General features: G+C 55.1%; 1 protein-coding gene and 1 long non-coding RNA gene across 5 annotated transcripts in view; one reads left to right on the top strand and one right to left on the bottom strand.

Annotated features, from left to right (window-relative positions):
- Window positions 1-22976, top strand: part of RBM19 (RNA binding motif protein 19) — a 129696-nt gene that overhangs the window by 27259 nt on the left and 79461 nt on the right. For all 4 annotated transcript variants that reach the window (XM_070627209.1, XM_070627208.1, XM_070627207.1 and 1 more), the window contains exons 14-20: window positions 1281-1391; window positions 3473-3673; window positions 4975-5104; window positions 12699-12865; window positions 15427-15487; window positions 18887-18966; window positions 21567-21622. In XM_070627209.1, the coding sequence (XP_070483310.1) occupies window positions 1281-1391; window positions 3473-3673; window positions 4975-5104; window positions 12699-12865; window positions 15427-15487; window positions 18887-18966; window positions 21567-21622 (806 nt within the window). The remainder of the gene's footprint in view (window positions 1-1280; window positions 1392-3472; window positions 3674-4974; window positions 5105-12698; window positions 12866-15426; window positions 15488-18886; window positions 18967-21566; window positions 21623-22976) is intronic.
- On the bottom strand, window positions 466-8105 carry LOC139084467 (uncharacterized). Its single transcript, XR_011541871.1, has 2 exons — window positions 7743-8105; window positions 466-6861 (listed from the first exon to the last, which is right to left on the bottom strand). It is a non-coding gene; the product is annotated as an uncharacterized lncRNA (long non-coding RNA).

Here is a 22976-nt window from a genome sequence, read left to right on the forward strand (position 1 = left end):
GGTGGGATGACGTCGGGTCAGCCTGACCCTATGCCCTCGCTCTGAGCCAGGGCGCACACCCCTCCAGGGGTTGTCCCCCACTTCCTCGGCCTGCCGGCCCGCATCTTTAACACAAAGAAAGGGGGAGTCATTGCTCTCTGTCCCTTCTCCTCTCCCGGATCTAACCTTGTTCCTCCTGACTTTTCCCGGTCCATCTCTCTGGCCCCTCAGATCACATACTTTCCTTCAAATGCATGTGTCTCCAGTTAGGCCACGGCTAAGTCCGTCTTAGGCAAAACTGGTTTTTCAGCCAGTCAGCAAAGGATGGCCATGGATCTGGGCCATAAACTTCTCAACCCCCTGTCGTTCACCCTTCTGCCCGACACTCCAGGTCAGCGCTGTCCTTGAGAATAAATGTGAGCCCTGTATGTAATTGTAAATTTCCTGGTGGCCACATTTTAAAAAAGCAAAAAGAAACAGGCACAGTTAAATTTCATCTGTTCTATTTAATTTAGTGCAGCAAAGATATTATCATCCAACATATGTGCAGTGTAAAAAATGACAAGATATTTTGCATTCCTTTTTCTCACTAAATATTTAAAATCCGGTGAACGTTTACACTTGCATACTTCTCGATTTGGACACGCTGTGTTTCATGTGCTCAGTGGCTGTATGTGGCTTGTGGCCACCCTGTGGGGCCTCGCAGCTCTAGGCCTGAGCCCTTTGGGAGGGCGGCGGTCAGTTCCGATCCCACAGCACCAGAAGAGCACTGGGAATGCAGCAGGGCCCTAAAGAGAGACGGTCCTGCTCTTCTAGTGCTTTCTAGTGGAGGAAGACACAAAAATAAGCAAAGGGGCGGCGTGTTGGTGTGATGGCCACGGGGAACAGTTAAGCCAAGCAGGGGGACAGGGGATGAGGGTGAGGACGGGCGGGGCAGGGAAGTGACAGTTCAGCAGAAATTAACGGGACGAAAGAGTGTGGGCTAAGAGCCATGTAGGCAGGCAGACTCATTCCTAAGGTGGGGATGAGCTTGGCCTGTGGGAGGAACAACGAAGAGACCCATATGACTGGTGGAGGGAGTGACGGGGAGAGGGAAGCTGAGGCTGGAGAGGCCGGCCTGGGGTCCTTGATCTGCTATGGGAGACGCAGACGCCAGAGCCATTGAGTCAGTGAGTAGACAGACAAGGGTGTCGCCGGCCCGTCTCCAGCCGAGCCTCCTTCCCGGGCTGTTGGGAGGTGGGAGAGCTGACTGTCACCTGCCCGATGGCCGACGGGGCCTCTTCCTCTCCCTGCTCCCACAGGAGACCAAGGGCAGTGTGGCTGTGCGCGTGGCCCTGGGGGAGACGCAGCTCGTCCAAGAAGTACGCCGCTTCCTCATCGACAATGGGGTCAGCCTGGATTCCTTCAGCCAGGTGGGTTCTTGCTCTGGGCTCAGCGAGCCACTTGACTGCTCAGCCAGCAGCTGTGGTGAGCTGGGAGCCGACCTTCAGATCAGGAGATGCTGCTGGGTCTGAGGGCCTGGCCTCTCAAGGATGGTTATCATTAACTTTTAAATTGTCTCTAAAGAAAGTAAGAAATGTCGTATGGGCTCAGACAAGGGGCCTGTCGGGGGCCACATGCAAGAGGATCACTTTGCAACCCCCAGTTTCTCCACACAGATCAGAGGGGCCCAAACATCCTGTTCCCCCACCCAGCGCCTTACTGGGAGCACCTCTGGCCTGTGTGGGGCTTCAGACCTTTCTGGGACCCGATAGGAACGCGTTCAGCACCTCCAAGTGCTTCTCCACCAGGGAGGAATTCTTAGGTTTGAGGACGCTTCACTTTAGAGGGTCCAGTGAGGCCACCCAGCATCCTCCCCTTCATTTTACAGACTGGGAAACTGAGGCCCAGAAAGGGCAGAGGTGACTTAAATGTCAAACAATGAGTGTGTGGCAGGAGCCTGGATTATATCTCAGGGCTTCTGACCCCCAAACAGCTCTTTGCTCAGCTTGACCAGGCCTCGGACGTGACCTTAAGATGATGGGTAGGAGGGGGGGATGGGCAGGTGGACGGAAGGTAAGTAAGTAGATGGGGGGATGCGTGGATGGGTAAATTAAAAATATATATGAATGGCTAACATTTGCTAGCAGAACACTCTTAGAAGCCTCTGTGTTTTGTTAACTCGTTTCACTCTCCTAACAGCCCTGGGAACGCAGCACTTCTGTGCTCTTGTTGTTCAACAGGGACCACAGTGACAGAGGTGAGGTCACTGGTCCTGGGTCACACAGCTCGTCACTGGTGGAGCTGGATTTGAGTGCAGGCCCCAGAGTCTGTGCCCCTACCCATTACACTTGCAGTGGGTGGCCCGTGACAAGCCCACTCGTGTGCAGCCCTCCCTGCCTGCAGACGGCTTCCGCCCTGCTCGCCTCACTCGGCCCTCAGGACAGCGCCGTGGGGCCGACAGCATGGGCGTCACCCTGAGCCCACTTTGCAGATGAGAAAGCAAGGCCACGGGGAGAGACTTGCCCCCGGGTTTGAGGTTAGATTTGTGGCTGAGCTGAGCTCGTCCCAGATGCTCCATATGCTGGGAGGTCTCCCTGAGATGTTTTGGGCTCTTTTATGCCTCTCCAATGCTGTTTTTTAGTAAAGTAATTGCTGCTGTTTCCCAAGTGTTTATACTATACACGCATTGCTTTTGGTAACCCATCTAATTAGATCCTTTGCTGGAGTGACTATGAAATAAGTTCTGCGTCCTTCTGTGAGGGGCGGGCGCTCAGGCGCAGCTCAGGACATTTCTCAGGGCCATCTGTCTGTCTGGCATCTTAGTTTGGATTTTTTCCAAAAGCCGACCCTGAGACAAAGATCCAAGTGCAGGCGGTTTGCTGGGCAGGGCCGACAGCACTGGCGAGAATGGCCAGGGGAGGCGGGGGCCCTGTACAGGGCGTGCTGATTAGGTCCTGCTGGTACAGCAGCCGGGGGAGGTTTATCGGGGGACACTGCAGAACTGACACCGCAGAACTGTCCCACCCAAAGGACAGGGGACGTGCCAACTCCTGAGAGCCAGGGCCTGCTCCCGGGGGTGTGAACGCTCGGCACTTCACTCTTGCCACCCGTGAGGCAGCAGGCGGCCTGCGGTTCCAGGGAAGGGCTCTCGGCACGGAGATGTGGATGCTGGACATGGGCAGACTAGGCTGGAATGCTCTGGAAGGTCCAGCGAGGGCTGTGGTTGGGCACTGCAGAATCTGCCACAGCTCAGAAGTGGCAGGGTCGGGCTTTGGCCCAGGGGTCCAGCTCTGGAGCCCTCACCCTTATCCACTCCTTGGAGCCGCCTCTCATCCACGGGGCAGCGTGCCCAAGGGGGTGGGGTCTCCCGAGCCCGCTTCCTAAGTGCCTGGTACCTGTTCCCAAGGGGCACCTGGTCTGGAATCCACCACGCAGCAGTGCTCATGTCAGGGGCCAGGGACCAGGGACCCTCCCTCCTGTGGACCCATGTGCATCCGTTTCCTCCCTGCAGGCTGCAGCGGAGCGGAGCAAGACCGTGATTCTTGTGAAGAACCTACCGGCGGGCACCCTGGCGGCTGAGCTGCAGGAGACCTTCGGCCGTTTTGGCAGCCTGGGCCGCGTGCTCCTGCCTGAGGGGGGCGTCACTGCCATTGTGGAGTTCCTGGAGCCCCTGGAGGCCCGCAAGGCCTTCAGACACCTGGCCTATTCCAAGGTGGGCTGCCCAGGACCAGCCTCAGGGGGAGGTTGACGGGGGCTGAGGTGTGGACAGTCTTAGCACAGACCTGGCACGCGGGAGCTCTGCCAAAATCCACCTGTCTCTCTCAGGCTTGTGAATATCATCCCACCCCTGAGACTCTTGAGAAGGGGAGGATGCGGGGGGAGCCCTGACCACCCTCCAGAAAGCCCACCTCCGTTCCTTGCCCGGCTCTGGCTTTCCTTGGCTTGCTGTTCCCACGGGAATTTCAACTGTCATTCGTGGTCCTTTTGCTATCCTGTACCTGTGATAACTTGAAAGTCATTCTGTGGGTGAGCCGTCTCCTGTTTCTATATATATGTACGCACACATATATTTTAATATTAGTGTATTAGTTTCTCATGGCCGCCATAACAAGTTATCCCAAGCTTGCTGGCTTAAATCAGCAGAAACTTAGCGTCTCATGGTCTGGAGGTCAGAAGTTTGAGATCAAGGTGGTCACCAGGGCCGCGCTCCCTGTGAAGGCTCTAGGGGTGGGTCCTTCCTTTCCTCTCCCAGCTTCCGTTCGTGCCAGGTATCCTTGGCTTGTGGCTGCATTGTGCCAGTCTCTGCCTCTGTCTCATGTGGCCGTCTCCTTTTCTCCATCTCCACTCTCCCTCTGCCTTTCTCTTACGAGGACACTCGTTGCTGGATTTAGGGCCCACCCAGATAATCCAGGATGATCTCACCTTAAGATCTTTCAGTTAATGACATTTGCGAAGACCTTTCTTTTAATAAGGTCACATTCGCAGGTTCTGGGGGTCAGGCCGTGGACACATCTTTTGAGGGGGGGCCGCCATTCAACCTGCTACAAATAGCTTTTGTTTATCAGGCACTTTAACGCTGCTCTGCAGACTATTTATCAGTATCTTGTTTATCTTTTTTAAAAAAACTTACGTTTTTTTTTTTGCACACATTTGAGCGTGCCCTGCCTGTGAGTGTGTGTATGTGGCGAGAGAGGGAGCGCGTTCTTCCTCCGGGAGAGCTGCCCGTTGTCAGTGATTCTGCTCCCCGTCCCTCCTGCTCCCCATTCATACTCTGATGAGAGAAAACACGGGACACAAATGTGTCCAATGACAGCACATGCTCAGGCCTCTCCCCTGAGCCCCGAGCTGCAGCGGGGCCCCCGTGTGTTCTTAGGGATCAGGGAGCAGGCAGAGTTCTGGGCTGTGCTCCGCCTCCTGCCTCCCTTCCCTGGGGTGAGTCAGCCAACCTCTCTGAGCCTCGGGCTCTTCATCGACATCAGGGACTGAGTCCCTACCCTGCCCCTGTCTCCACAGTTTCACCACATCCCCCTCTATCTGGAGTGGGCTCCAGTGGGCGTCTTCTCCAGCTCAGCCCCACAGAAGAAGGAACCCCAAGATGCACCAGTGGATCCTGCAGAAAAGGCCAGGGCGGTGCCAGAAACAGGTAAGAGCTGAATCTAAGATGAGGGTGTCCTGAGACAGGGGACGAAGGAAGGAAGGAGAGCAAGGGACAGCAGCGAATTGTTTATCAGGTGTTTGGCTTAAAGTCCTTATTCATCCTGGAGACCAGGGCATCTCAGACTCTTGGATTTTATAGGCATATAAAATGTCCTTAAAAAAAGAGCATAAACATTATGGGTAGAATATAAGGTAGTCAGCTTTTTAGCTTGTCAGTTAAAGGATTTTAAAAAACTAGCGTCTGTCAACAGCAATTCAGAACAGAGCATGTGAAAATAACAGCATGCCTGGTGACTGGCGGTGGCTGGTGGAGGAGTGTTTATTCTCCAGGGTCCGTGGATGGCGCAGTGCCCTCTGGTGTCCAGCAGCTGCAAAGGCAGGACAGGGAAGGGACAGTGGGCCCCACCTGTGAGTTAATGCTTCGCAGTCAGAGCAGAGGGGGCGCCGTTGACCCTTGGCCATTGGCACAGTTCTTCGTTCTCGGGACTGTTCTGCAAATTGTGAGACATTCTGCATCCCTGGACCTTGTCTGCTGAAGGTCAGGAGTGTCCCCAGCGAGCGTGATAAATTCCCAGATGCCCTCTAGGGGGCGGTGCAGCCCCTAGTTGAGAACCACTCCTTCTGGGGACCATGACCGCATCTTAGAATCAAAGACCTTTAGAGAAGTTTTGAAAAGGACGCTGGTAGTCCTTTACCCAGACATTAAGATTTTGCACAACGGTAACACCCCTCGCCCCTACCGTACCGTTGGGTTACCAGTTTATTAAAATAAGGATTAAAAAAATAAGTCTCCCATATACCATCTCCATTGTCCTCGTAAAAGAATGGGTGTGTTTTACAGGAAAAAGAAATATGAGAGGAGCAAAATTCTCAGATTAAAGAGCAGTCCTTTAATCAGCTAGACCCGTTGTCTGCGAGCCTCCCGAGGCGTCTGCGTTTCTTGTGCCCTCATGGTTAGCAGACCTTGAGGCCCGGCCCTGGCGTGCAAGGTGCTTGGGGACCACTGGTCTCGAAGCCTTGTTCTAGTCAGGAGGGAGGATGCTTCAATCTTTGAGGCTCTGAAGGTGTCCTGGTCGTTGGGGTTACTGATTATTGGTATAACCCTCGCAGAGCCCCTCACTAGCCCCTGCCTGTGAGTTAGCTTGTCCCCAGATGGAGTTCTGCTTCCATCAGGAGGAAGGTTCCTGTCCTCTCTGTACCTGCGGAGGTTGGGGCGGGCCACACTTGTCTTTGTGCTCAGGCGTCTGCACACAGTAGGAGCTTGGCCATGTTGGAAGTGAGCCAGTGTCAGAGCAGGAGTGGCGATGGTGACGCCACAGTCGCAGTAACAGTCACGGCTCCCACTGTGGGTACCTGTTTATACCACCCCTCAACTTGCCCTTCACTTCGTTTCATACACTTATCACTTCCCAGCACTGCAACATGGGTGGGTTTTTCCTTGGCGCCTGTCTGTCTGACTCCCCCACTGGAGTGTCCCTTCCACAAGGCAGGTACCTTGGCTGCGTGCTCACTGCTGCACCCCAGCACCCGTGAAGGGCCTGCACCTGGTGGGAGAGCAGCGAGTGGGTGCTGGGTGAAGCCCAGGGCAAAAGCGGCATTTGCTCCGAGCCGGGCCCTGCGCGAAGCACTTCGGGTTCCTCAGATTGTGGGGCTTACGGCTCCTGGAGGATTACCATCTTCCTTGTCCTCTGCTAGCTCTGCGACTGGGCAAGCCGCCGTCTCCTCTGGGCTCAGTGTCTGCATCTGTAAAATGGGCGTGATAACCGCACTGAGCTCTTGGGGCTTTTGTGAGAGTACTGAGGTGCTGCCCACCTGTCCCCACCGCTCTGACCCCGTTGTCGATGTAGCAGCCTAAGCTGGAGCGCACGGCCTTTAGTACAGCCCTGAACACCAGCCGCTGAGCTGGCATGACCACACTGGGCGCAACACGGACCTTCGTCCCCAGGAGCTCCGGGCTGGTGGGGGACAGTTGAGATGTCACACTAGCAGTAGACGTGGGCCCTGGTACAGAAATGTTCTAGAGAGCGAGGGAGGCATTGCAGAGATAGTGTACCCGGGTCTGAAGTTGGAGCCCCGCCCGCCCCCGGGGCCCGTGCTCCCCGAGCCTGGCTGCAGTGTTGGGAGCATCCCAGACAGACTATCCCCCAAGCCCTGCTTCTTAGAGGGCTGGTTTCCAGGGTCTGACCAGGACTCACAGAGGAGCCAGCTGACTTTGGCCCAGGAAGTTGTGTGAGTCTGTGCTGATTTCAAGCCCTGCTGAGTCCCAGGTCGCTGGGTGGAACCCCAGAGCTGCTCTGCCAGCTCTTTTTGCCCTTTCTGTTCCTTTCCTTACACGTATCACATAGACAGTCCCCTCCCCGTCCCCGTGCTGTCCCTTTCCACCCACTCCTCCCCCCACGCCCGCCCTCTCCACATTGTTCCTGAAGCTTCCGCAGGCCCCATCCCCATTGCACGGGGCCTCAGCCAGCCCCCCAGCCCTGGATTCAGAGGCTCCGAGGCAGGCGGGCAGGAGGGGAGTGGACGGAGCTTTCCCACCCCTTGCTCTCCACCCAGCCCTCCGTTCCCTGTGCCGGCCTCGAGGGAGGGGGCAGTGTGTTTTATCTCCCCACAACTAAGACCCTCACCTCCGGATGAAGGGCTCCGAGCGGGGGGAGGTGCTGGAAAGCTGCTCGCCGCTGATAACAGCCTGTACTGCCAGCGCACCGAGAGCGGGCAGGGAGGGAGCCTCCACAAATTCGGCGGCCTGATTATAATAAAGCCCCATGTGACGCCGCGTGACCGGATTTTATTGTGCTCACTACAGATGGAAGCACATTCTCCCCGCCTCTCCCAGCCCGCCAGCCCACCTTGCTTTAAATCCTGCCTCCCCCGCCCTGCTCCTTTCTTACTTCTTCCCTCTTTTCTGCTTCCTGGTGATTTTGTTGGCAAACATCTGTTTGAGTTTCACAATACTGTGTTTTTTCTTTCTAGCCTTTCTTTGTCTCCCCACTTGGACCAGGGACAGAAGTGCTTTTAAAAATGACCTTTGGCTTCGTCACTGTGGCTCTTGGCCATCTCCATGCCTCTCTGGACGCGGGCATGGCCCCAGCAGGGCCTGACCTTGCCACTTGGGGAACAGGAGCTCCTCCTGGGCATGTGGCTGGCAGGGACGCCATCTCCTGGACTCAGATGTGACGCTGGCTGCACTGCTCAGAGCAGGCAAGCCACCCTGCAGCGGGGCGGGAGGAGGGCTGTGGGCTCCCTGCAGCCGCTGTCTTACTCTCATGGCTTCGGGCCTGCGGGGTTAGGGATGGACAATGTTTTCCCCTGGATTTCTCGTCGAGGCCTGGCTGGCCAGTGTGACAGCAGGGGTGGTGTGAAGACTGATGAAACTTATGGGTGACTACAGGCCCAGCACTGTTCTGACAGGCTTCTGCGTATTAATTCTCATGATCGTCCTGCAAGTGAGCTCTGTTCCCATTGTCCCCTTTTCTAGATGGAAAGAAGGAAGCACAGAGAGGTTGAGTGACTTATGCAAGGTTGCACCTCTGGAGTGAGCTGGGATGTGACCCAAAGCCTCCAGCTCCCAGGTCCGTGCTCTTAGCTGTGACCCACAGCTCCTCTCAGTCCCACCAAGTGCCTGCTGCTGAGCACTGCCTGTGTTCCAGGCGCATGCCGAGGGCTGAACGTAGCATCACCCACATATATTTTTGGAGCGTGCACCCTGGGCCCAGAGCTGGGGATGCCATGGTGCCTGAGGCGGGTGTGGTCCCGTCCTCAAGGAGCTCCCCTTCTACTTGAGCACACAGACAGAGAAGTGAACCAGTATGGTGATTTCAGAACGGGAAAGGCCTTGAGGAGAGGCACCCAGGGGAATGTGATGGACAGTGGCTGGACCTGGGCTGGGGACCCGTGGAGCTAGAGTGGACAGGAAGGGCTCTGAGGGGAGGACATTCGAGCTGAGACCTGGTGAGAAGCGGCCGGGCCTGGGAAGGTGGGAGACGAGGGGAAGGGGCAGAGGACAGTGAGCACACACGCCCTGCAGTGGGGAGGGGTGGCAGGCTGGGCGAGCAGAACAGAGGCCAGTGTAGCTGGAAAGAGGGATAAGGGACAGGGTCGGGGGAGCTGGCAGGCCAGGGACCCGGCTGAGTGAGGAGGCTGCTTACTCGTGCAGACGAGAGGCAGTGGAGCCGTGGACCAGGGCCCAGCACATGGGGACGCTCCCATTTCCAGACGACCCACAGAGTCCAGGTGTGTGTTCTAGCTGAGATGCTGAGGCACATGGTGAGCCGGTTGCCCAGCACAGCCAGGAGTGGTGTGGCCACCACTCCGACCCGCATTCCCCTCCTCTCTAAGGCCAGTGCTCCCCAGCTCTGTGCTGCCTCCTCACTCAGTCTCTGGGCCCCCTCCTCATTTTTTCCAGCAGATTTCAAGACCATGATGCCCTTGTTAGTCAGTCTCGTTAGTTCTCCCAGCATCCCGGGAAGAGTTAGAAAAGTGCGCGGAGGGCGTTGCTGTGGGAGCAAAGGTTTAAGGAAACAGTGGACATCTCTGTGCTGTTGGAGGAAGAAGGCCAGGCTGCATTTGGTCACATCTTTTATTGATGTTCCTCCCGGCTTTCGGGGGTCAGGGATGTAGGTTGACTGATGAGAAGGGGGAGCAGCCAGGTGAGCCAGGCCAGCCGTCCACCCGGGCAGGTGATAGGTCCTGGCCGTCCTCACAGTCCCCCTGGCTCTAACTGGGCTGGGGTGAGGGCAGCTTACCTACCAGGGAAGGGATCTATCAGTTCCCGGGCTGCCAGCCCTGACTGTCAGCTCAGCCCAGCTCTGTCGCTAAACCCAAGCACCACGCTCTCCTGGGCAGGTGCCTGTGACGCTTAAACAAGCCCCTTGAAGTGGGCCGGCCACTGCTCATGGGCAGGGAAGCGGAGTGGGGTGCACTCTGGCCATGCTCAGCCCCTGGGCTCCCCTGAGCTGTTGTCCTTGTGGGGTTTTGAACCCCCGGAATGCTACGCTGGGAACTGGCTGGATTCCAGCCTTTGGGGGAGGCAGGGGGAAGGGTCTTCAGTCTTGGCCGGCGGTCTGTGTGCAGGCTGGGTGTGGGGAACAGAGCATGAAGCCCCGATGCGCTGGTTTATCTGTTGACACTGTCTGGTACAGAGGCCACATGCCATTGAGTTAGTTGCCAAGATTTAAACACTGGGGGTTTTCCAGTAAAAACTGGATTTTCAGCTTTATACAAAGGGTCTGAGCATTTGACCACTCTGGGTTGACCTTCCCACATGGCAGCAGTTGGCCAGTGCCACAAAGGGACTCCCTGTTGAACTGGCCGGTAAGCCCTACTGGTCACCATGATCCCCACCGTTGTTTTCTTGATAAAAAATTTTTTTAGTCTCCCAGGAACCTCTCTCACCAACCTGAAGTTGCCTGAGACGTGTTAGGGTTTGGATGCAGCAGCCCCCAGAAGGTTCTTTGGAACCCCCACTTGTGATGTGACTCCCGTGGTCATTAGTGAGACAGTACACTGACAGCGTCTAGCCGAGTGCCTGCCTCGTGGTGGGGTCTCATCAGCGTCCTTCCTTTCTCCTTTCATCTCCCAGATGTCAGATGCGAGGAGAGCCACTGCGGGGGAACGTCATTCCCAGCTGCAGCGCGGTTTTCCTTTCCACTGAAGTTCTCCGTCAGAACCTCAAGTCTTAGCTCCTTTGCCTGGCTTTGCTTCCCCATCGTTAGTAACGCTTGTTCCTCCTGCTTTGCTTTGAAAGTTGAGTTTTGAGTACAAGTGGCCGCCCCATGGAGTCCCTTGTTGGGTAAATTGTGTTAATTTCCTGGGGAGGCGCCTTTATGTAGATTTCTTCTTTTTGTCCTGGAATGAGAGTCTGGGTTCTGGGGTCACCTCCGATGGGCAAAGGCTGCCTGTTCAATGACGTTAAACAGACAACATTATCGCTGTGGCCGGTTCCATTAGAGCTTAAAAGGGTTGTTTCCTGACACAACCACAAGTGGTTGAAGCTTAATTAGGACTTGCAAGTGCTAGGCTTGTGTGAGAAAGGGCAGAGGAGACAGAGGGCTTTGGTGCTTGGCCTGAGAGTGTGGGGGATGGATTTGAACCCCACAGAGCCTCCTTGGGTCATGCAGCAGTTTGACCTACTTGAGTGCAGGGGACAGCAGGTGTGTGCAGGTGTGTGCGGGGGAGGAAAGGCTTGTCTTCGTCAGCGCCCGGCCGGCGCGCAGAACCACCTTGCTGGGCCCGTGCCCTCCAGGTGTCGGGGCTTGGATCTTCCGGGAGGGCGGGCCCCCGCTCGCAGCCGTGAGGGCACAGTCTGATGACGGCTTTGGAGAGTGCTGGGGTAGGGTTGACTTCAGAAGCTCGCCTCTGGAGGGGGAGCTGGGAGTTTGACCCCAGGCCCCCATCTGGTGACTGGGGGGAAAAAGGGGGAGGTTGAACCAAATCGAACACAAACCTGGCAGCAGGATTTCTCAAGAGGTCATGCCACCGTGACCAACCTTGGGAGGCTCCTGTCACCCTTGGGTGACATCTGCATTCGTCACTAAGGCTTACCGGCTCCCTCGTCTCCTCGTGACACACACATACGCGCGTGTGCACACTGCCAGCTCACATCAGTACATTGCTCTTCCCTCCTTCTGAAATGCTGTTCTCTCAGAGTGGGACGGGAATAGAGGGTGGAGCGGCAGGACGAGACAACAAGCCTTTGTCATCCCATTTTTCCAGAAATAACCAGAGCGCCTTATGCATTGCCTTCCACTTTTCTCATCTTGTGTGTGTTCCTCAGAAACTGTGTGTCTAGACTGCGATTGGGTTACTTTATATATTGTTTTATATCCTAACTTTTCTCTTAATTTTTATGTTGTAAGCGTCATTCCATGTTGTTAAACATTCTTTGGAAGCATTATTTTTATCAACTACGTATTATTCCAGCCTTTGATGGCACTGTAGCTTTCCTAATCTCTTGTTTGTAAATACAGTGGGTTTTTAAAATTTTTTCAGTATTATGCATAACTGAATTTAATGTGTCACGTATAGATAAAACAACACTCTTCTGCATATATGTTCCCTGAAGTAATGTATATTGGCAACTTCGATTGAATGTAACACTGCTTAGGTTCAAGAGGTATTTAGAATGTTCTGAGTTTTTCTTCCATTCTGTAATTTTTGAAGTTTTAAGTTGCATTTTAGTTTGAAAGTTTAGTAAGTGCTGTTTTTTTGAGGGAAAATATTATGTTTGTGGTTCAATAAAACAGCTGATACACTGATTTATTTTGAGGTTCAGGTTGGTGTGGGGTAGTCCAATCCAAGGTTTTTGATCGGTGTTTCGTATCCCTTTCCCTTCAAAGCAGAGGCAGGAGGCGGGGCAGTGTCTGTGTCTCTCTCCGCTCCCCTCGCCCCCTTTGTCCTCCAACTCTCTCCAGCTCTCTCCAGAGTTGCTAAAACCTGAAACCCAGCACAAGCTAGGAATGTGTCCCTTCCTGCCGCTGACTACACAGGCAGAACCCCCTCACCTAGCAGGTTCCGCGCTTTAGGCCCTGGGGCCTGGGCAGATTCGACAGCATTTAATGGATTTGTTTTTGGGGGGTGTCCAGTGCCAGATGGCAAGACCCCGGAAGGTGAGAAGCCGACAGAGGGAGGAGCAGACGACTCTTCAGCAAAGATGGAAGAGGAGGAGGAGGAGGAAGAAGAGAGCCTCCCTGGGTGTACTCTGTTCATTAAAAATCTCAACTTCGACACCACCGAGGAGACGCTGAAGGGGGTGAGTGATGTCCCGGAAGGGGAAGAAGGGGGCGTGGGCTGGGAACCCGGTCTGCTGATGGAGTCACCGTGTTATTCTGCCTGTAAACGCGACTTGTGTCAATGTGTAGTTTAACAACCAACGACTGCTCGCCTGACGTCTCTGCTGGGCTGTCCGGTAGGCGTCTCACCCGGAGACTTGAGCCTGGGGCTGGGAGGGGCGCCCACATCCGCGTGAGGGGACACGTCAGGGCGTCCAGGGAGGCGTATGGAATGAGAAGCTGTGCTCAGTGTTAGCATTGTATATTCACGGTGTTTCTGTGACATAAAATTACCCAAAAGCAAGTGTCAGCACGACCTCCTGGCCTGGGGTGACCACCAGGAGACACTGAGTGGGTGAGTCTGGAGGAAGTCCCTGGTGGGGTGAGGGTTTTGCGTTCATGGGAAGGCGGCAGAGGGTGAGCAGATGGGGAACTCCAAGTGAGTGGAAAATTCCAAATGAGTGCTGCACTGCGGGGTTGCGGGGCTTCTGGAAGGAAGTGGGCCAGAGATCAGGAAATGGGGTCTTGGTGCCTAAGGATTGGGTCTGCAGGCTCCCGCACTGGCCTGAGAGCTGCCTTTGGGGAGACTCTTCATTTCTGAAAACTGGGCTTGGCACAGAGTAAACACTCGATGCTTTTTTTTAATGAATGAATCAGTGATGGTCAGGCTGACGGCCATGAGCTGGTTCTGGAAAGGAAGACGGCCATAGGGATTGAACTGATTGGTTTCTAAAAGTTCTTTGGAGTTCTGAAATTCCATAGTTGGTCTCCAGAGGGGAGGCGGTGTGCCCGGAGTCCCAGAGCAGGAAGGTGGGGGGGAGTGGGGAAGCCAGCCTGCGTATGCAGGAAGGGTTGGGGTGGGGAGATGACGGTCTCACTCCGAGACCCTCCGGCTGAGTCCCCGTGCTGTGACTGTCCGCTTACCACTTACACAAGCCCCCAGAGCAGTGGAGACACCTGCCTACGCGGCAGCATCTTAAGGGCGAAGGCTCACCCTGCTGACCAGTGGGAGACGCACCCTTCTTGGCGACTTTCTGAGTCGGTTCTGGTTTGGTTTGGGTTTGCTTTTGAAATAAACAGGCACACACTGGTATCATCCAAAGGGTAGATGGCTTTGAGGAGGTCAAACCAGCTTGTAGTTCGTTTGTTTTTTATTTCCGGAGTGCCAGCTCTCCCGGGTCTGGCATGGGAATGCCATCATCAGGAACCATTTTTTCCTGGAAAATGTGCCCAAGCTTCAGCCTAAGGCATCCTCAGAAGTAAAGAATTCTGGGGCTAGGAGGTGCAGCCAAGATGATCTAGTCCGGGTTTCTTCCTATTACAGGTGTGGAGACTGAGGTTCAGAGAGGTCAGTTCACTGAGGTCTCACAGCCCACTAGAGGCACTGTGGGGAGCCGTGCCCAGCTCACAGGGCTCCTGTCTCAGTGCCCTGTCTGATGTGGAGCCATGCTGAGGGGTCAGACTGCCTGGACTTGGATCCCGGCTTCACTCCTTACTAATGGTGCCACTCTGGGCAAGTCCTTTATCCTCTCTGTGCCTCAGTTTCCCCCTCTGTAAAAGGGGAATGTTGGTAGAATCGTCTCGTGAAGTAGTTTTGAAGGTCTGATTAGGATGCATGAGATGCTCAGAGAAGCATTTGACACATGGAATGAGAAGTCGTCATTGTCTCTGCCTGCAGTGCTCAGGCTGAGCGGGGTCTGCCCCTCCCCTCTGCTTTCCCTTCGCTCAATCGGTCAGCACTTACTGGCGCCTGCCTTTCCCTGGGCCTGTGTGTGGTGTTGAAGATACAGCAGTGAACCAGAAGGATGTGAATTTGCCCTGTTGGGTTCAAATTCTGAGACAAAAAAAGTAAAGGGCAAAATAGAGTCAAATATGACTTTACACATTTTTAAAAATTAGTTGGCATTGAGTGCAGGGGCGGTTAAATGGGTCAAGGCTGGGGTCAGTAGACTCCAGGCTTCCAAACGTAGGCCCGGCTCCCCCACTGCGTGACCCTCAGTGACTCTGAACTGTTCGCTGCCCAGGGCCTTCCTGGATCCTGGAGCCAGAGCAGCCCCGCAGCGCTTGTGGGGAGCTCCAGGGGACCATGCACGTTGCTTCAAGTAGGCCGGGATCCAGCACCTGGGCGTGTTTTTCGGACCCTGAGATGGTATTCTGGCAAATTCGGGGAACCTAGTGTCTGCCCAGGGCACCTGCCTGCTTAGTGGTTTAGAGTCCAGCCATGGGGCACAGATGCCCTGGTCCAAAATGCAGCCCAGCGCCTCCCAGCTCTGTGACCCTGGGTGCCGTCTCCAACCCCTCTGAGCCTCAGTTTTGTCATCTGTAAAATGGGGCAGTAGCACTACCTACCTCCCAGGGTCCCTGCAAGGACCAAATGAGTTCAGGCAGCACAGGGCTCGGGACAGGGCCGGCCCCACTCAGCACAGTCCAGGTATGAGCTCTGCTTTCCTTCTTGTCCCTCTGCTGCCCATGGTTGCGGGCCTGCGTGGGCCTCCGGATTAGCCTAGAAATGCTGACAGTACGTGTTGATGTTCTTTTCCAGGTGTTTTCCAAAGTGGGCACGGTGAAGAGCTGCTCGATTTCCAGGAAGAAGAACAAAGCAGGTATTGTGTGAAACTTCGGAAAGACGCAGTGTAGCTTCGGGTGGGGTGAGGGCACTCTCACTTGCTCATTTTGAGGGTTGTCTCTTGTTCTGGAGCATTGTCCCCCTCAAAGTCTCATTTGGCCTGTCTGGGATGGTCGTTCCAGTGTCCCTGGAGGTCCTGCCTTTCGGTAGAAGCTGCCATGCACGGCAGGCTCCTCTGAGTCCAGGCCCTTTGCCCCAGAGACGTCAGAGATGTTTCGGGGCAGTGCGCTTGGCAGACCGGCAGCACTGATGCTGTTCAGGAGCGGGGGCCTCTCCCTCCTCCTGGCGCCTCTGTGCTTTGGAAGTTTCCTAGAGAATAGCAGGAAATGACAGGTCTTGGGCTTCCCACTTCCCTTCCAAGAGAAATAGCGAGATGTAGAACATCTTGAAAGTTAACCACGCACTTCCCTGGCCTGTGGGTGCCTGGGCCACGTGGACACCACCGTCGTCTCTCCATTTGGCCTCAGGTGTTGTCATGAACTCCTCGACCTCTGCTCTGCCTCTTCTCCAGCCCCGGCTTCCTGCCGATGATGGACAGGCCATAGTCCTTGCTTTTTCTCAGCCGAGCAGTCCCCATCCCTTCAGTTTGGCAGGATTTGTAGGGATGTCACCTGAGTCAGCCCATGGCTGTGTCCTGAGACAGATGAGCTGGTGGGCACAGCACAGTGCGGTGAAGGATGTGGCCCAGGGGGCCCTAGTGGGACAGGACCCAGCACAGGGGTCCCCACATCAGACCGAGGCTTGGAGGGTGGGGAGGCAGAGCAGGCAGCCGGCGGGAATGGGGGACGCAGAGGAGCAGGCGGGGGGATTGCAGCTGAGCGCTGGCGGGAGTATGTTGAAGAGCCAGGAGATACGCTAGAAAGGCAGGCCCTTCCAGATCACAGACGGGCTTCTGTGCCGCAGAGGAGCTTGGGCTTTTTCCCAGGGGCCCTGGGAGCCTTGGAGGTTTTTAACCAGACACGTGGCATAGAAATTAGGGAGTTCCTTGTATCCATTTGCTAGGGCTGCCGTGACAAGTCCCCAGAAACTAGGTGGCTTCAGCAATGGAAATTAATGATCCCAGAAGTCCACGATCGAGGTTTTGGTGGGTTGGTTCCTTTGAGAACTGTGAGGGCAGGATCTGTTCCAGGCCTTGCTCCCTGGCTTGTAGGTGACCGTCTTCACGTTCACAGGCGTTCTCCTTGTGGGTGCCTGCCCTGCGTTCAGATTCCTCCCCTTTTGTAAGGACCGGTGATAATTGGATTAGGGCCCATTCTGATGACCTCATTTCAACTTGATTACCTCTGTAAAGACCCCATCTCCAAATAAGGTCACATTCTGAGGTCCTGGGGTTAGGACTTGAGCATATCAATTTGAGGGGACACAGTTCAAGCCGTAACATCGCTGTTCTGCAGGAACTGCAGCTCTAGTTAGGGAACAAGGAAAGGCAGCTAGGTACCAAGTTAATATGTAAAGCTCATTGCTGGGGCTTCAGGAAGGGAGGTGACCCCCGAAGTCCAGGGGGTGAGTCAGCCTGGCAGAGGTGTCACCACCCCCATCCCAGGCTGTGCCTGCAGGTCGTAGGGTCTCCGTGCCCGTCTCTGCAATCAGATGCCCCATGGAGCTGCCTTGCACCCCTCGGGCACTCCGCAGCATCCTTAGAAACAGTTCTCTCTCTCTCAGTGTCGTGAGCAGCTCTTGAAACGTGCTCTCTTTTCCAAGAGCCTGTGTGAGAGCCCTGCTCTGGGCTCGTCCTACACAGTTTCAGGAGAGTCTAGGAAGTGTCTGTATCCGTGAGGGCCGTAGCGGGAAACAGGAACACACTCAGCGGGGGCTGTTTAAGAGACGTTTGTGATGACGGGGCCAAGTGCCAAGGTGGGCACTGGGCTGTGGGGACCCACAGGTGCCCAGACAGAGGTCATGCAGGAGAACGCCCTTCCGCCGTGGGGAAGGGAGTGGTGTGACCAGAACCGCAGACAAAGGGCCACCATGGGAGCTGAGAGTGTGGGTTGGACACCAGCACTGCCAGAACCACGCCATGGCAGGGAGCTGGTGGGGTGTGTGGAAGGAACAGTGCCCCAGCTCTCTTTTCCACCTGCCACTCTCAGATCAGTCAGCCTCAAAATTGGCCAAACTCAACAGGAAACCAGGTCGGGAGGCCCAGGCAGCCTCCCAGGGCAGGAGAAGGGCAGAGAGTGGATCTGCACAGCGTCTGTGACTGGGCAATGAACTTGACTGTCTGTAGTTGCCTTTCACACTATCTTAATGCACATTTTGAATATCCGGCACACACAGACACCACCAGCCCATCACCCACAACCTTGAGTCTCCCAAGGAGAGCTTTCACATCTCCACTGAAGAACAGATATTTCAAGTCACCACGGGGTGGCACTGCCTGTCCGCTGACGGTTCTGTCTGAGCCACAGAAGAAGCGTGGGCAGTTCCTGGAATATCCTACTGCACCAGGCCCTCCTTTTATAACATGTGGTTGCGAATGAAAGTGCAAGCAAGCAGGTCCCCGTTGTGGGGGCACAGGTCTCACAAACAGGACAGAAGATGCCAAGATGGGGACTGCTGAGGGAGTCTTAGGTGGCGAATCTTGAAACTCATTTGGATCCATCAGACTTGAGCCAATTCTCTTTGAGTTCATCTGTGAAGAAACTAGAGAGTAAAATTAATGCACCCTTATGAAATGCCAGGTGGAGGAGGCACGCCTCACGTTCTGTGTCACAGGGCTCTGATCTTTTTGAGCCCTATAAAAACCCCTCCCCCCAGTTATGCATACATACGTACATATCTTACTACGTACATATCTGAAGTCGGGAAGCAAAAACTGGTGACAAATTTCTGAGAGGTCAGTGCTCTCTGAACTCTTGCTGCTCGTCACCTGGAAGGAGGGAGCCAGATAGGTTCCAATAATGTGGTCGCCCCCCCTGCCCAGCTTTGTATCTGAAACCCTGGAAACGATGTAACCGGACGGTCAGAAACGCCTGTGAGAGAGCCTCACGTGCGTCTGACTCTCGCACACACCTTCATTCTACGGGGACCGCCCAGGCGGAGGATTTGCCGCTTGTCACAGTGATGGTCATCCCTGTTCGTTCCCTCTCCCTCCCAAAGGCGGAGTTCTGTTATGAAGTTAATTATCGTGTCAGTCATCTGTTAATTAATAGTCAGCTGGGCCTCAGACGGCGGCTATATAGCCTCGGTGGCTGGTTCCTCAGGAAGGCTCGTGATAAATGGGGAGGCAGGAGCTGACGCCTTACTGGGAATGAAGAGGGTGTGAAGAGATGAGCACGGAAGCGGGCGTCGGGGGCCAGCGGGGTCCTGGCCTGGGTCCTGGGCTCGCTCCTTCCCTCCCGCCCCCCACACTGCCGTGATGTCCGCCTCTCTCCCTCAGGTGCACTGCTCTCCATGGGGTTCGGGTTCGTGGAATACAGGAAGCCGGAGCAGGCCCAGAAGGCTCTCAAGCAGCTCCAGGTAAAGCGAGAGTTCTGAGCCGAGGTCCAGCGGGGCCTTGGCGGGCGGTGGGGCGGGGGTCCGTCAGCCCTCTGGAATTGAGCGGGAATGCAGGTGAGTCCACATTTCCTGGGCCCATCGCTTCCTCCAGTTCTCCAGGGGCCCCGGGCCCAGGAACGATGGAGAAGCTTCCTTGCGCTGCGTGGTCACTAGTACATTCACTCAGTCCACAGCTCTTTATCGAGGGTCTGGTTTGTGCCGGGTACCGTGCTAGGCCTGGGGGGGACTGGCAAAGCGGACCTCTGAGTAAATACACAGACCGGGTCATGGATGGAGGTGCCTGTATGGAAATAAAGCAGGAACCATGACAGGGATAGGAGGCTTTAGATTGTCTGGTCGGGGAGGCCTCTCTGAAGAGGTGACAGTGGAGCTGACACCTCATTGACAAGGATTCAGCTACACTAAGATGTGGGGAAAGTAGTCTAGGTGGAGGGAACAGCATGTGCAAAGGGTCTGAGGCAGGGACTGTAAGGCAGGAATGAGCTTAGTATGTTTGAGAAGTAGCAAAAGGCCAGTATGGCAGGGGCAGGGGGTGGGGTGGGAGGTGTGTGGGTCCTAGAGACCTTCTGAGGACTGTGGAATTGAGCATCAAGGCAGTGAGATGCCATCAGAGGGCTTGGAGCACAGTGGGGAAGGATCTGATTTCTGCTTCACAGCAGTCTCTCCAGCTGCCATGTGGAGAGGGCATCGCAGGAGGGCAGGTAGGAGACCACTGAGTCATGAGGCAGCAGACGGTGGTGACCTGGCCAGGGTGGAGGCACGCAGGCGGGAGAAGGGGACTGAAGTCAGAGGTGTCCTATGCAGATGGAGAAAGGAGCAGTGCCCTCCTGCTAGGCCCGGAGTGCAGGGTCCTATCAGGGCCCTCGATATCAGGAGGGGAGCTGGGCCACAGGGAGCAGAACGGGCAGGAGTTTGCACCATCCCAAGGGAGCCAGGGCTCAGCTTGAGACGGTGTCCTCAGCACCCCTCCCTGATGTCCATGTCCCCAGGCCCTTCGGTGGCCGGGGACAAGGAGCACTGCCTTCCCACATGCACCTTTCTGCAGACGCACTTGCTCCCAGCTGTCGCTCGCCTGTGCCTTGTTCTGCAGGAAAGGAGCCACAGCGACCAGGCTGGGTGCTCATGGTTGTGTCTCTAGAACAGGCTTCTAGGCCCAGGGTCCGTGGAAGGGACTCAGGGGGTCTGGGATCCTTTTAAACCACCTTCAGAGTGTCATGTGTCTTGTGTGCACCATACAAAGGAGGACACAGCCCTGCCCAGCACGAGGCCAGGCAGGGTTAAGGTAAAGTAACGTTGAATCGGGCTGAGTTGACAGGCCAGGGTGTAGCAGGCAGCACACCGTCCACAGCCCTCGTTCTCTCTCTCAGAGGTGCGCTCTGCCCAGGACGGCTGGGGTGGACGCAGGGTGGAAAGTGTGCCCAGACAGGGTCACCACCCTTCGCTTATTTATAGCAACTTTCCAGGCCACTCACTGTGTCCCCGTGGAGCTTCCTGGTCAAGGCAAAGGCCTTGGGGGTTATAGGAAATGTAATTGGCTACTTGGCCAATACAGTTGCTTTTGCAGAATTTTGCTGACCTTTCCCAAGAGCTGCGTTGCGTTTGGTAGGATGCTGGGGAGGTGACGGCCTCTGGAGCTTTTACCTTCACGTTGAGAGACGCTCTGCTCTCCACCAGGCCTCGCCAACTCCAACGCCCACAGGGGCCAGGAGGCAGTATAAATGAGGGAGCGGCAGCCCCCCCAGAACAGAACCTGGACACTTGTGCCCTGTCCCAAGGGGCAGCTACTTCCTGGCTTCAGCCAGTTTTCCTCGTGGGAAAGTGGGCCCCAGCAATACCAGATCTTCTCTGTTTTGGGGTTTGTTGGTTGTTTGTTAAAGACACTGGAAATCCAACTTTGTTGTTAGATGCCATATAGTCACTTAGCTGGAATTCAGCTCTGCTCATTCAGTGTACGTACAATTCAGGATTCTGTGAAGTTCCACCTTGCACCCTGTAGTGTTACGTTCTGTACCTCATTGTGTGCATATGTGCGTGCATATTGCCACAAAGAATTGTTTATACAAAGCTGTGCGTGCTGTATTTTGTGGGAGATTTAAGGGGTTTTCGAGGGTAGTTTTGCTTTCAGGGCCCCGTGTAAGGGCCTAGCTTTCTCTGCAGCTCCTCTGTGATCGAGAAGTTTTTTTAAAGACCATACAGTCTAAACCAACTCTCTCCACAAGCCACATCGAAGGGGCTTCCTTTCCCTGAAAATGCTTGTAAACAGTGGAAAATTCTGTGCCCCTCGAGTGGCACAAAGGTCAAGCCTACTCGCAGCTCGAGAGGACTTTGGAGGGTTGGGTCTCTGTGACCCCCAGCTGCTGCCTGGCTCGGCGTAAGCCATTTCCGGGAGAAGCTGCTCCCTGTCCTTGCTTCCAGCCAGCCCCTCTGCCTGGGAGCAGTCAGTCCCCCTCCCAAGTTTCCTTTCCGCTCACTCGGCTGAAGCCCACTCCAAGGAGGGGCAGGACCACGGGTGAGTATTTCTAGGAGGACGGAGGGACAGGCTGTGTTGTCTTCTCTCTTAGGGTCACGTCGTGGACAGCCACAAGCTGGAAGTGAGGATTTCGGAACGAGCCACAAAGTGAGTCTGTGGTGCCTCCCTCTTTACTTTGATCCGAGTCGGTCGCTCCCGCTCTGGTACCGGCGCCCTGGAGGGTGTCTCGGGACCCTTTGTGTCCTCTCCACCCGCCCCCTCTCGCCATTTGGGACTCGTCCTAATTAAGGTGGTGTTGCATTTGCCAGCACCAACACCATTTCCCTGATGAACCGGTACTCGCCCGTCCTTTGAGTAAATGTTTAATGTGCATTTAATATAATAAAAGGAACGAGTGCAGGAGAAACCAGCCGATTCCGCTCCTCTTGGTGGTATAAATAACCAAGGGAGAGTGGTAAGTTGCTGGTGCTCTGGACGAACCAGAAAAGGCAATAAAACCTAGACGTTTCTCTTTATGGAGCTTTCCTTCTTGGAGCTCGACAGCAGTGCCCAGAGATGGCCTGCAGTTAATTGGAAGGAGATTCAGTAGCTGTTAGAGCTGGAGACGGACTCATCGGCCCAATGCCCAGTTCCCTGAAGTAGTGGAGGGTTTTTGAGGGTTTTAGTTTTGCTCCTTCACCTCCACCTGCTTGTGTGTCTAAATGAACTAATACACTTGAGGGGGTTTGAACAGTGCCCGCCATATAACACGTGCCCGGCGTAAGCCATTATTATTATTGTCACTGTCATTATCATCTACCCACCTCAGGTGATAGAATGACTGCTTCTCACAGTACTGGCTGCGTTACCATCTTTATTTGCTACTTTTCGGCCAGTTGGTCATTTCTTGTGGTCATTGGGACCTGGAGCTGCTGCTCTGTCTTCCTTCTCTCCCTGTTTTCATGGTCCTTGTGAATCCTGCCCAGGTGTATTGTTCGCGCATCCCAGTCTGTGCCAGGCTGAGCATCCCGAGCGAGCAGAAGGCTTGGTGCGGGAGCCCGCAGAAGTCTAGCATGGGTTCCTGAGCTCTGGGGTGAACGTGGGAGCCCAGGCTTTGAGCCCCACAGCTTTGGGTTCTAAGCCAGGAGCTGTGTGCCTTTGGGCAGATGACGTTGCCTGTAAAGCAAATTGTGGTAACTAGAGGTTGTGTGTGAAGCATCTGGCGCGTGCCATGTACATGAGCACCCAGCCAGTGGTGGCATCTTTCTTTTCAGTCCCCTGTCTCCAGGGAGCAGGCTGAAGTCACTTTACAACCTCTCAATTCCTAGTCAGTGTTTGTGTAGTTGTTCTTTTATTCAACAAAAAATTGTAGGAAGCCTACTGTGCGCCACTCTTCCCAGGTGCAGGGGAGGGGATTTGCCTGTGGAGTGTGCATTCTAGGGCCATGTTCTTGATCGAACCTTCTGCAACGATGGAAATGTTCTAGGATGTTCTACATCTGTGCTGTCCAGCGTGGTAGCCA

Source organism: Equus przewalskii, chromosome 7 (assembly GCF_037783145.1).
Source record: "Equus przewalskii isolate Varuska chromosome 7, EquPr2, whole genome shotgun sequence".
In the NCBI taxonomy this organism is placed as follows: Eukaryota; Metazoa; Chordata; class Mammalia; order Perissodactyla; family Equidae; genus Equus; species Equus przewalskii.